General features: G+C 49.7%; 1 protein-coding gene across 2 annotated transcripts in view; it reads right to left on the bottom strand.

Annotated features, from left to right (window-relative positions):
- Window positions 1-4,906: 4,906 nt before the first annotated feature.
- Window positions 4,907-12,583, bottom strand: part of tbc1d13 (TBC1 domain family, member 13) — an 11,688-nt gene continuing 4,011 nt past the window's right edge. Inside the window, exons 5-13 of one of the 2 annotated variants that reach the window (XR_014198423.1) lie at window positions 12,315-12,414; window positions 12,003-12,085; window positions 10,081-10,240; window positions 9,465-9,675; window positions 8,053-8,216; window positions 7,508-7,668; window positions 6,072-6,129; window positions 5,786-5,984; window positions 4,907-5,482 (exon numbers count right to left, since the gene is read on the bottom strand). Coding sequence is in view for 1 of the 2 variants with exons in the window: in XM_082140083.1 (XP_081996209.1) it covers window positions 5,919-5,984; window positions 6,072-6,129; window positions 7,508-7,668; window positions 8,053-8,216; window positions 9,465-9,675; window positions 10,081-10,240; window positions 12,003-12,085; window positions 12,315-12,414 (1,003 nt within the window). In the remaining variant the exon portion in view is untranslated. Of the gene's footprint in view, window positions 5,985-6,071; window positions 6,130-7,507; window positions 7,669-8,052; window positions 8,217-9,464; window positions 9,676-10,080; window positions 10,241-12,002; window positions 12,086-12,314; window positions 12,415-12,583 lie in introns of both variants that reach the window. The other variant, XM_082140083.1, reaches the window with a different exon arrangement.

The raw sequence follows: 12,583 nt of genomic DNA, 5'->3' as shown, positions 1-12,583 counted from the left end.
CAGGCGGACTGACACACAGACGGACTGACACACACAGACAGACGGACTGACACACACAGACAGACGGACTGACACACAGACAGACGGACTGACACACACAGACAGACGGACTGACACACACAGACAGGCGGACTGACACACAGACGGACTGACACACACAGACAGACGGACTGACACACACAGACAGACGGACACACAGACAGACAGGCGGACACACACAGGTGGACACACAGACAGACGGACACATACAGACGGACACACACACAGACAGGCGGACTGACACACAGACGGACTGACACACACAGACAGGCAGACGGACTGACACACACAGACAGGCAGACACACACACACAGACAGACGGACTGACACACACAGACAGGCGGACTGACACACAGACGGACTGACACACACAGACAGACGGACTGACACACACAGACAGACGGACACACAGACAGACAGGCGGACACACACAGGTGGACACACAGACAGACGGACACAGACAGACGGACACACACACAGACAGGCGGACTGACACACAGACGGACTGACACACACACACACACACAGACAGACACACACAGACAGGCAGACACACACACACAGACAGACGGACTGACACACACAGACAGACGGACTGACACACACAGACAGGCGGACTGACACACAGACGGACTGACACACACAGACAGACGGACTGACACACACAGACAGACGGACACACAGACAGACAGGCGGACACACACAGGTGGACACACAGACAGACGGACACATACAGACGGACACACACACAGACAGGCGGACTGACACACAGACGGACTGACACACACAGACAGGCAGACGGACTGACACACACAGACAGGCAGACACACACACACACAGACAGACGGACTGACACACACAGACAGGCGGACTGACACACAGACGGACTGACACACACAGACAGACGGACTGACACACACAGACAGACGGACACACAGACAGACAGGCGGACACACACAGGTGGACACACAGACAGACGGACACAGACAGACGGACACACACACAGACAGGCGGACTGACACACAGACGGACTGACACACACACACACACACAGACAGACGGACTGACACACACAGACAGGCAGACACACACACACACAGACAGACGGACTGACACACACAGACAGACGGACTGACACACACAGACAGACGGACTGACACACACAGACGGACTGACACACACAGACAGGCGGACACACACAGACAGGCGGACACACACAGACAGGCGGACGGACGGACGGACACACACACACACACACACAGACAGACGGACGGACGCACACAGACAGACGGAAACACACAGACAGACACACACACAGAGACAGATGGACGGACACACACAGACAGGCGGAAACACACAGACAGGCAGGCAGACAGATACACACAGACGGACAGACAGACACACACACACACACACACACACACACACACACACACACACACACAGACAGACGGACGGACACACAGACAGGCGGAAACACAGACAGACGGACGGACACACAGACAGGCGGAAACACACAGACAGACAGACAGACAGACACAGACAGACAGACAGACAGACAGACACACACACACACACACACACACACACAGACAGGTGGACACACAGACAGATGGACGGACACACACAGGCAGACACAGACAGACAGACGGACGGACGGACGGACGGACGGACGGACACAGACGGACTGACACACACAGACAGGCGGACTGACACACACAGACAGGCGGACTGACACACACAGACAGACGGACGGACACACCCACAGACAGACAGGCGGACACACACAGACAGGCGGACACACACAGACAGATGGACACATAGATGGACACACACACACACAGACGGACGGACACACCCACAGACAGACAGACAGGCGGACACACACAGACAGATGGACACATAGATGGACACACACACACAGACGGACGGACACACACACACACACACACACACACAGACAGACAGGCGAACACACACAGACAGATGGACACACACACACACACGGACAGTTGTACGGGCACACACAAATGGACACACACACACACACACACACACAGACAGGTGGACACACACACAGACAGACGGACGGACACACACACACAGACAGACAGGCGGACACACACACAGACAGACAGGCGGACACACACAGGTGGACACAGACAGATGGACACACACACAGACGGACGGACGGACACACAGAAAGTCAGGCACACACAGGCAGACACAGACAGACGGACTGACACACACAGACAGATGGACACATAGATGGACACACACACACAGACAGACAGACGGACGGACACACACACACACACAGACAGGCGAACACACACAGACAGCTGGACACATAGATGGACACACACACACACACACACACGGACAGTTGTACGGGCACACACAAATGGACACACACACACACACACACACAGACAGGTGGACACACACACAGACAGACGGACGGACACACACACACACACACACACACAGACAGACAGGCGGACACACACACAGACAGACAGGCGGACACACACACACACACACACACACACACACAGACAGGCGGACACACACACAGACGGACGGACGGACACACAGAAAGTCAGGCACACACAGGCAGACACAGACAGACGGACTGACACACACAGACAGGCGGACACACACACACACACGGACGGACGGACGGACACACACACACACACACAGACAGGCGGAAACACACAGACAGGCAGGCAGACAGATACACACAGACGGACAGACAGACACACACACACACACACACAGACAGATGGACACAAACAGACACACACACACACAGACAGTCGTACAGACATACACAGACAGGTGGACACACACAGACAGACGGACACACACACACACACACACACACACACAGACAGGCGGACACACACAGGTGCACACAGACAGATGGACGGACACACACACAGACGGACACACAGACAGACAGGCGGACTGACACACACAGACAGGAAGACTGACACACACACACAGACAGGCGGACTGACACACACAGACGGACTGACACACACAGACAGGCGGACTGACACACACACACACACAGACAGACAGGCAGGCAGGCAGACAGATACACACAGACGGACGGACAGACAGACAGACACACACACACACACACAGACGGACGGACACACACAGACAGGCGGACACACAGACAGATGGACACACACACACACACACACACACACACAGACAGTCGGACATACATACAGACTGTCGGACATACACGGACAGTTGTACGGGCACACACAAATGGACACACAGAGACACACAGAGAGACACACACACACAGACAGACGGACACACCCACAGACAGACGGACGGACACACACACACACACACACACACACACACAGACAGGCGGACACACACACAGACAGACAGGCGGACACACACAGGTGGACACACACACAGACGGACACAGACAGACGGACACACAGACAGACAGGCGGACTGACACACACAGACGGACTGACACACACAGACAGGCAGACTGACACACACAGACAGGCGGACTGACACACAGACAGGCGGACTGACACACACAGACAGGCGGACTGACACACACAGACAGACGGACGGACACAGACAGACGGACGGACACACACACACACACACACACACACACAGACAGACAGACAGGCGGACACACACAGGTGGACACACACACAGACGGACACAGACAGACGGACACACAGACAGACAGGCGGACTGACACACACAGACAGACGGACTGACACACACAGACAGGCGGACACACACACACAGACGGACTGACACACACAGACGGACGGACGGACGGACGGACGGACGGACGGACGGACACACACACACACACACACACACAGACAGACCGACGCACACAGACAGACGGAAACAGACAGACAGACACACACACAGAGACAGATGGACGGACACACACAGACAGGCAGGCAGACAGATACACACAGACGGACAGACAGACAGACACACACACACACACACACACACACACACAGACAGGCGGAAACACACAGACAGACAGACAGACAGACACACAGACAGACAGACAGACAGACAGACAGACAGACACACACACACATAGATGGACGGACACACACACACACACACACACACACACACACACAGACAGTCGCACGGACATACACACAGACACACACACACAGACAGACGGACGCACACACACACACACACACACAGACAGACAGGTGGACACACACACACACACACACACACACACAGAGAGACAGTCAGACACAGACAGACAGGCGGACACACACACACACACACACACACACACACACACACAGAGAGAGACAGTCAGACACATACAGACAGGCGGACACACACACACACACACACACACACACACAGAGAGAGACAGTCAGACACATACAGACAGGCGGACATACACACACGAAATTACTGGAAGATCCATTTAAGATATTGCGATTAAGCATTACAAAGTCAAACATTTTTAAAAAGTGAAAATGCACAGATGAATTGATCACAAGGTCAATAATGTGAGTTTATAAAATAGATGTGGTGAGTTTAATTTCATGCTCGTTAAATGTGTTTCTGTCGCTCATGCAGTGCACAGTTGCTGAGATAAAGGACCAGTCGCACTGATTCGCTGAGATAAAGGACCAGTCGCACTGATTCGCTGAGATAAAGGACCAGTCGCACTGATTCGCTGAGATAAAGGACCAGTCGCACTGATTTGCAGAGATAAAACGAGCGATGTTGGCAATTTCAGATGAACTTTATGCTGGTGTGTGACGGATGTGAACGCACCTTCACAGGAACGTTCTAGACTTTAATAATATGGACATTTTGAGATTTAATTTTTTTTTATTGTGCAAGCACTGTAAAAACATTGATATACAATGGCAAGAACTACAGGTGCCTTCATACAAAAACATCTTCACATGCAAAAGAAAAACAATCCTTTTCAAATGTACATAATGAAGGAACGGTTACAGAAAGACACGTGTGGCCAGACATTCAACAAAGAGACTAAAAGAAGAAGAGCATAACTCCGTCCTTCATTTTCCAACAGGATTTAAAATACAAAAACAACATGACAGTTAAAAAAAGGGGAATTGCAACACATTTATAAAAACCCATCATAAAATCTGAGCAGAAGTTCCCTCAAACAAACACCGAGCGCTCAGTCATTATTAGTGTGACGAAACTAATGCATTATTATTATTAGTGGAAGATTGACTGGTTACGCATCTAAAGAGAGGGATGATGGGATACTAACGCCATTTCATCTGAAAGATGAGCTCATGCTGGAGTTTCTGAAGGAAGCCACACGTCGGATGAACACACACTCCTCTGGGTCAGGGAAATCCTGCATGAAGCTTTGATTCGCTCACGGATGAACCGGAGAATCCCCAACAATCTGCAGTCAGGATTTTGTTCATTTGTGAAAGATATGTGATCAAGTATTAAACAAAACAGAGACAGTAAACAATCACTGATATAAATACAGCCGTATAAAGTCCATCAAACACTGTGGATGTGATGAATCTTTTGTTCTCTTCAGTATTTATACTGTAGTAATTAAGATCAGAGTTCTGGAGTGTTCCTGGAGTCCCGTCTGCAGTGTGTGTGAGTGTGTGTGTCAGTGTGTTGGTCTTTATAAGCGTTCAACAGTAAACACAGTCACTCACATACATACACACACTCTCTCACACTCGTCTACCTGAGAGACGGTAAGACCAAACGCTCAATCACACAAAGGCAAACGATGGATCCCACCCGGGTCGGATGGGCGGCACTGCTGTCAGTCATCAGGCTGGGGGCGGGGCCTGAGGGGGCGGAGCCTGGGGGCGTGGCTACAAGCCTTCCTGCAGTTCTTTAGCTTTAATGAGGATGGCATGAACATCAGAGATGGGATAATCCTGAAAAGCAGCAGATAGAGGGGAGGTTAGAGGGCGATATTAGCCTGTGTGTGTGTGTGTGTGTGTGTGTGTGTGTGTGTGTGTTACCTGCAGCAATCTCATATTGGTTGTAAAGTCTCCAGCCAGTAACTGATCTCGAATCAGTCTGCAAAAACACAAAGACTTTAAAGCACTGAGGAAAAACCAGCCAATGTGAACTAGAGACCTGCGCGGGACACAATTTTCAGTCCCGCTCCCGCCCGCTCCCGCAGTGTTCAGTCCCGCTCCCGCAAAGATTTGTCATTTTTAGTCCCGCTCCCGCCCGCATCTGTGATATGTCCCGCTCCCGCCTGCAAATGTATGTTCACTTTCTGTCTCACGAAAGGTCTTGGAAAAAAATACGATTTGTGTCCGTTGTATGTTAACACCTTTTGGCATTTATCGCAGCAGGCAAAAGGTAGTTGATTCCCCTCTCCATCATGCACAACCGAAAAAGACTGCCAAATGTCTGATTTGAGGTTTCGTGATATTTTTTTTGTAGTAAATGTGCCTTTCTTTAGAGAAGTGCTTACATCTGAAGCCCTTAGGCCTATATCTGAAGCACTAGAGGTGCTCTTTTCCTCGTCCATGCTGTCTATTTTGAACTTGAAGCTTTCGAATTCGAACACGGAGCAGCGGGAAGGAATTGTCTCTAAACAAGTGTGCGTGAGATTAGGCCCCGCCCTACCCCAAACGACAACATCCAAGTTTAGGCTGCTTAAAACGTTTTTATTGCTGCCAAACAGAATCTCCCTCACAACAACAAATTATGTACGCTACTTTAATCATTTATATATTTTACTTTACACTCATATTTAATTTGCGGGAGTGCAGCGTATCATCCCCCCCGCCCGCACCCGCAAGTGCACCTTCATCATCCCGCCCGCTCCCGCAATGACCTTTCAAAATTTGTCCCGCGCCGCTCTGTTTTGCGTCGGGTCCCGCGGGAGTGCAGGTCTCTAATGTGAACTAACTGAGGACAGGTTAGTCCGTGTTATACAGTCCAGATCGTTTCACAGCAGTTTCACAGTAATAAACAGGAAAATATCAGAATCAGTGATGAAACTTCATCAAATGTGAGACTAATTCTGTTTTAACTATAAAGCAATCCAAAATCAAAGTACAAAATCTCATACTGTCCGAGTCGGTACTACATCTAAACTTAAACTTCACAACTGTTAAAAAAGTATGTTATATATGAATATGGGTATTTTGAATGCAATTCGGACGCACTCCATCCAATGCACACTTCAGAATCTCAGAGGAAGTAGCAGGTCATCCGGGGACTTTTCACGACTGTTTTTCAAATACTATGTATTCAGACTTACTACTTATTCACATGCTATATAGCAGAGAAGTATTAGATTCCAGACGCAGCGAATAGAGTCATTATTCACATCAATTCAGCTCAAGTGTTGTTCATCTAATATCGTCAGAGCAGTCAAATATATAAGATTACTGAAGATTAAGTGTGTGAGTGTGTGTGTGTGTGTGACTGATCTTACGTGAGCATGGCGCAGCACACAGGGATGATGAACTCAAACCGATCCTGATCCGAAAAGAGTGAATCCCAGATCCGGATAACATCTGGAAGCAGGAACTCCTGAGAGAGCAGCAGCGTCAGCCAGCGGAAGGTGAAATACTGAGGCTTGATGTTCTGCTCTTGCTGTGAGACAGACAGACAGACAGACGGACAGACAGACAGACAGACAGACAAAAGCAGACAAACAGACAGACAGACAAAAGCAGACAGACAAACAGACAGACAGACAAAAGCAGACAGACAGATGGTTAGTATAAGTGTCAACACAATATCAATAGCTGTGTTTCCATCCAAAGATGCAAATTTAGCTAATGCGCAAAATTGGAATATGGCATAAAGCATTTGTGAATAAAGCACCATTTCCATCAAGGGAGTCGAAGAAGTTAATAATCATCATCAGAACAGGGTTAAAAAGTGTCAGATGCTCAGATGGAAACTGGAAAACCCTTATAAGTAATTACATGTAATTTCATCAAAGAATAAAGAGTAATAAAGAGATGTTGTCACCAGTCGCATGTAGAGCTCGGTGTCCTTCTCCTTGAGTTTGGAGAACACGCTCTCCATCTTGAAGGTGATGCCGCACTGCGAGTCGTCCAGGCTCTTGATGAAGTTATCTCTGTTCTCAGACATCAGGTTCGTGAAGCAGAAGAAGGTGTCGGCCTCCGCGTGTTCTGAGACGCAAGAACACCCAAACTCTAATCTAGGACTCATCCACACAATACACAACAGTACACCGCAAAACATGCTTTTCTTACGTAGTATGTTTGACTTGTTTCCAGTCCGAATATCGAAACATTTTTAAATCAAGAAGCATTTACCAGAGAAGTACATTGACGTAAGAAATTCGATCTTGTTTTCTAATAAAAAAAAATGTTAAAAAAAGTAAATGAAGTGAGTTTTTGCTTAAAGGTGGAGTAAGTCGTTTTTGAAATGTGCAGTCTGGGTGTTAGTCGGACCGACACAACAACAACCGTGTCAGCCAATCAGCATTAGGGTGTGTATGACGGTGGAGGAAAGAGAACGAGCAAGAGGGAGATCTGAACTGAAGAAAGACTGCAGGAATAGAGATGAGACACAATACAAAAGAGAAAAGCTCAGAAGAAATCACTAGAAAATAAAGGGTTGACTGGGCAAGAGCTTTAGGACCGTGTTAATGTTAGAAACGCTGGAGAGAGCGGAGCGGGACGGCCTGAAAACACACGCGGATGTCGCTTTGAGTCGTAACACGTGAATAACACTGGTGAGGAACACAGGGTTTGAGTGTTACTGTGTGTCTGGAGCTGCTGTGCTGTAAATAACAACTCTTGTTTGTAATCACTATTGTGTTCATTTGTTTTCATCATCTGCGTTTTATTTTCCGTGAATCATTATTCTGTTGTGCTTTTGCTATGATGAACAGACACCCTCTCTGGAGTGCGTGTGTAACAGGACAGCTAGTGAGAGTTGCGCTGTCGACTGCTAGTGAATGCGGTGTTCAGTGTCGGTGTTCATGCACTCGACTCGCAGGGGATCAGGGACCGACTGGAGGCGGAGCAATGAAGCAGCGGTGTGTGTTTGTTTGGGTTGATTTCAAACATCAACATTGGCCAACAGCATATTTCAAAAACGACTTTCTCCACCTTTAAAACAAGATAAATTATCTGCCAATAAAAATAAAATAAATAAAAAACTGAATTCAAATGGAAAACACTATTATTTTTCTTACATCATTGGCAGATCATTTTGCTTAAAAAAAAGAAGTAAAAACTCAATTTACTTTTTTTTATATCAGAAAACAAGACAGTATTTTCTTATGTCAGTTTACTTCTCTAGCAAATACTTCTTGATTTAAGAATGTTTAGATATTTAGACTGGAAACAAGACGAACACACTGAGTAGGAAAAGCATGTTTGCAGTGCAGGAAGCAGTGAGAGGGTTACCCTTCCACTGGCTGTTGGGGTCGGTGGCGAAGGTGTAGTAGATGGGACCCACGATCTCGTTCATGCCCTGCACATACGCGATGCCCGGGTTCAGTTTGGCGTAGATGAAGAGAATCCGCTCCACCACTTCCCAGTGCGCCTCGCATCCGTTGGGAAGCACCTCATACTCGTTGGAGGGATACAGGTTTAAGGCCTTCCCTGGAGAACTGACCTGGAGGGAGAGCAGACACATCAGAACACACTCACACACACACTTATAACTCACTCCTATAAAACGTTCACTCTGAGAACTCACTCTGAGAACTCACTCTGAGAACTCACTCTGAGAACTCACTCTGAGAACTCACTCTGAGAACTCACTCTGAGAACTCACTCTGAGAACTCACTCTGAGAACTCACTCTGAGAACTCACGTTAGTGACGCAGCTGCGTGATCTGCTCCACACACACACAGTCACGTTAGTGACGCAGCTGCGTGATCTGCTCCACACACACACACACACACAGTCACGTTCGTGACGCAGCTGCGTGATCTGCTCCACACACACACACTAACTCACTCACTCACGTTAGTGACACAGCTGCATGATCTGCTCCACACACACACACTCACTCACATTAGTGACGCCGCTGCGGTTCCGGCCCACCGTCTGGGCCTTGAGCGTGGTCTGCTCCACACGCCGCCTCAGCGTCTCGTACTCGTTCTGAGGATCCAGTATCAGCTGACAGGGAAACTCTGTGGGACGCTGGAAGAACGCCATGTCTGGGTACAAGCGCCTGACACACACACACACATAAATTAATATTCATCACAACTCATGTGACGCTCACTGACACTCACGCTCACTGACGCTCGCTCACTGACGCACGCTCACTGACCCTCACTGACCCTCACTCACGCTCGCTCACTCACGCTCACTCTCGCTCGCTCACTCACGCTCACTCTCTGACCCTCACTCACGCTCACTGACCCTCACTGACACTCACTCACGCTCACTCACGCTCACTCACTCACGCTCACTCACTCACGCTCACTCACTCACGCTCACTCACTCACGCTCACTCACTCACGCTCACTCACTCACGCTCACTCACTCACGCTCACTCACTCACGCTCACTCACTCACGCTCACTCACGCTTACTCACGCTCACTCACGCTCGCTCACTCACGCTCACTCACGCTCACTCACGCTCACTCACGCTCACTCACCCTCACTGACGCTCACTCACGCTCACTGACGCTCACTCACGCTCACTGACGCTCACTCACTCACGCTCGCTCACTCACGCTCGCTCACTCACGCTCGCTCACTCACGCTCACTCACGCTCACTCACGCTCACTCACGCTCACTCACGCTCACTCACGCTCACTCACGCTCACTCACGCTCACTCACGCTCACTCACGCTCACTCACGCTCGCTCACTCACGCTCGCTCACTCACGCTCGCTCACTCACGCTCGCTCACTCACGCTCACTCACGCTCACTCACCCTCACTGACGCTCACTCACGCTCACTCACGCTCACTCACGCTCACTCACGCTCACTCACGCTCACTCACGCTCACTCACGCTCGCTCGCTCACGCTCGCTCACTCACGCTCACTCACGCTCACTCACGCTCACTCACGCTCACTCACGCTCACTCACGCTCACTCACGCTCACGCTCGCTCACTCACGCTCGCTCACGCACGCTCGCTCACGCACGCTCGCTCACGCACGCTCGCTCACGCTCGCTCACTCACGCTCACTCACGCTCACTCACGCTCACTCACGCTCACTCACGCTCACTCACGCTCACTCACGCTCACTCACGCTCACTCACGCTCACTCACGCTCACTCACGCTCACTCACCCTCACTGACGCTCACTCACGCTCACTCACGCTCACTCACGCTCACTCACGCTCACTCACTCACACTCACTCACGCTCACTCACGCTCACTCACGCTCACTCACGCTCACTCACGCTCACTCACGCTCACTCACGCTCACTCACGCTCACTCACGCTCACTCACGCTCACTCACCCTCACTGACGCTCACTCACGCTCACTCACGCTCACTGACCCTCACTGACGCTCGCTCACGCTCACTCACGCTCACTCACGCTCGCTGACCCTCACTCACGCTCACGCTCACTGACACTCATTCACAGACAGCACTTAAATACTTCAACACTTACATTAATCTGAATCAATACATGGATGTAAAAGTTAGAAAGGTAAAATGCTTGAACATTATTATTTTTTCAATAAATATTAATTTTTATCATTAATATTAATCTGAATCAGCAAATGTGGAAGTAAAGGGAGAAATGCTTGAACATTTAATATGGAGATGAATCTGATTCAAAGATTAATTTAGTCAAACCTGTTATTTAATGAAATGCCTTCATCACACACACACACACACACACACACACACACACACACACACACACACACACACACACATACACACACACACACTCTCTCCCTCTCTCTCTCTCTCTCTCTCTCTCACACACACACACACACAGAGGAAGTGATGAAGCACCTGACGTCTTTATCAATCTGCAGCAGAACCTCGTTGTCTTTGAAGTAGGTGTTCCAGCGGCTGTCTGGGTTTGGGTTCAGCGGCTGGAGACGAGAGACGAGAGCGTCACACACACACACACACACACACACACACGCACACACACACGCACACACACACGCACACACACACGCACACACACACACACACACACACGCACACACGCACACACACACGCACACACACACGCACACACACACGCACACACACACGCACGCACACACACACGCACACACACACACACATCCTGTCCTGGAAAGCGCTCACACTCACGTGATCCTCCAGCGTCACGTCTTCTCGAGACACGCCCAGGTTTGCCTTGGCGATTCCTGGCTGGATGATCATCTCTCTCAGAAACTGGGCGTACAGATCCCTGACCAATCAGAGTCGAGCTCATTAGCATAATGTCTCAGTGCTCCACATGGGACTTTAAAGGGGACATAACATGAAAATCTGACTTTTTCCGCATTTAAGTGCTATAATCGGGTCCTGGTGCTTCTACCAACTTAGAAAACTTGAAAAGTGAAACCCAGTAACTGTGT

Source organism: Leuciscus leuciscus (assembly GCF_965113295.1).
Source record: "Leuciscus leuciscus genome assembly, chromosome: 16".
In the NCBI taxonomy this organism is placed as follows: domain Eukaryota; kingdom Metazoa; phylum Chordata; class Actinopteri; order Cypriniformes; family Leuciscidae; genus Leuciscus; species Leuciscus leuciscus.
This window is presented reverse-complemented; position numbering and strand designations above follow the sequence as displayed.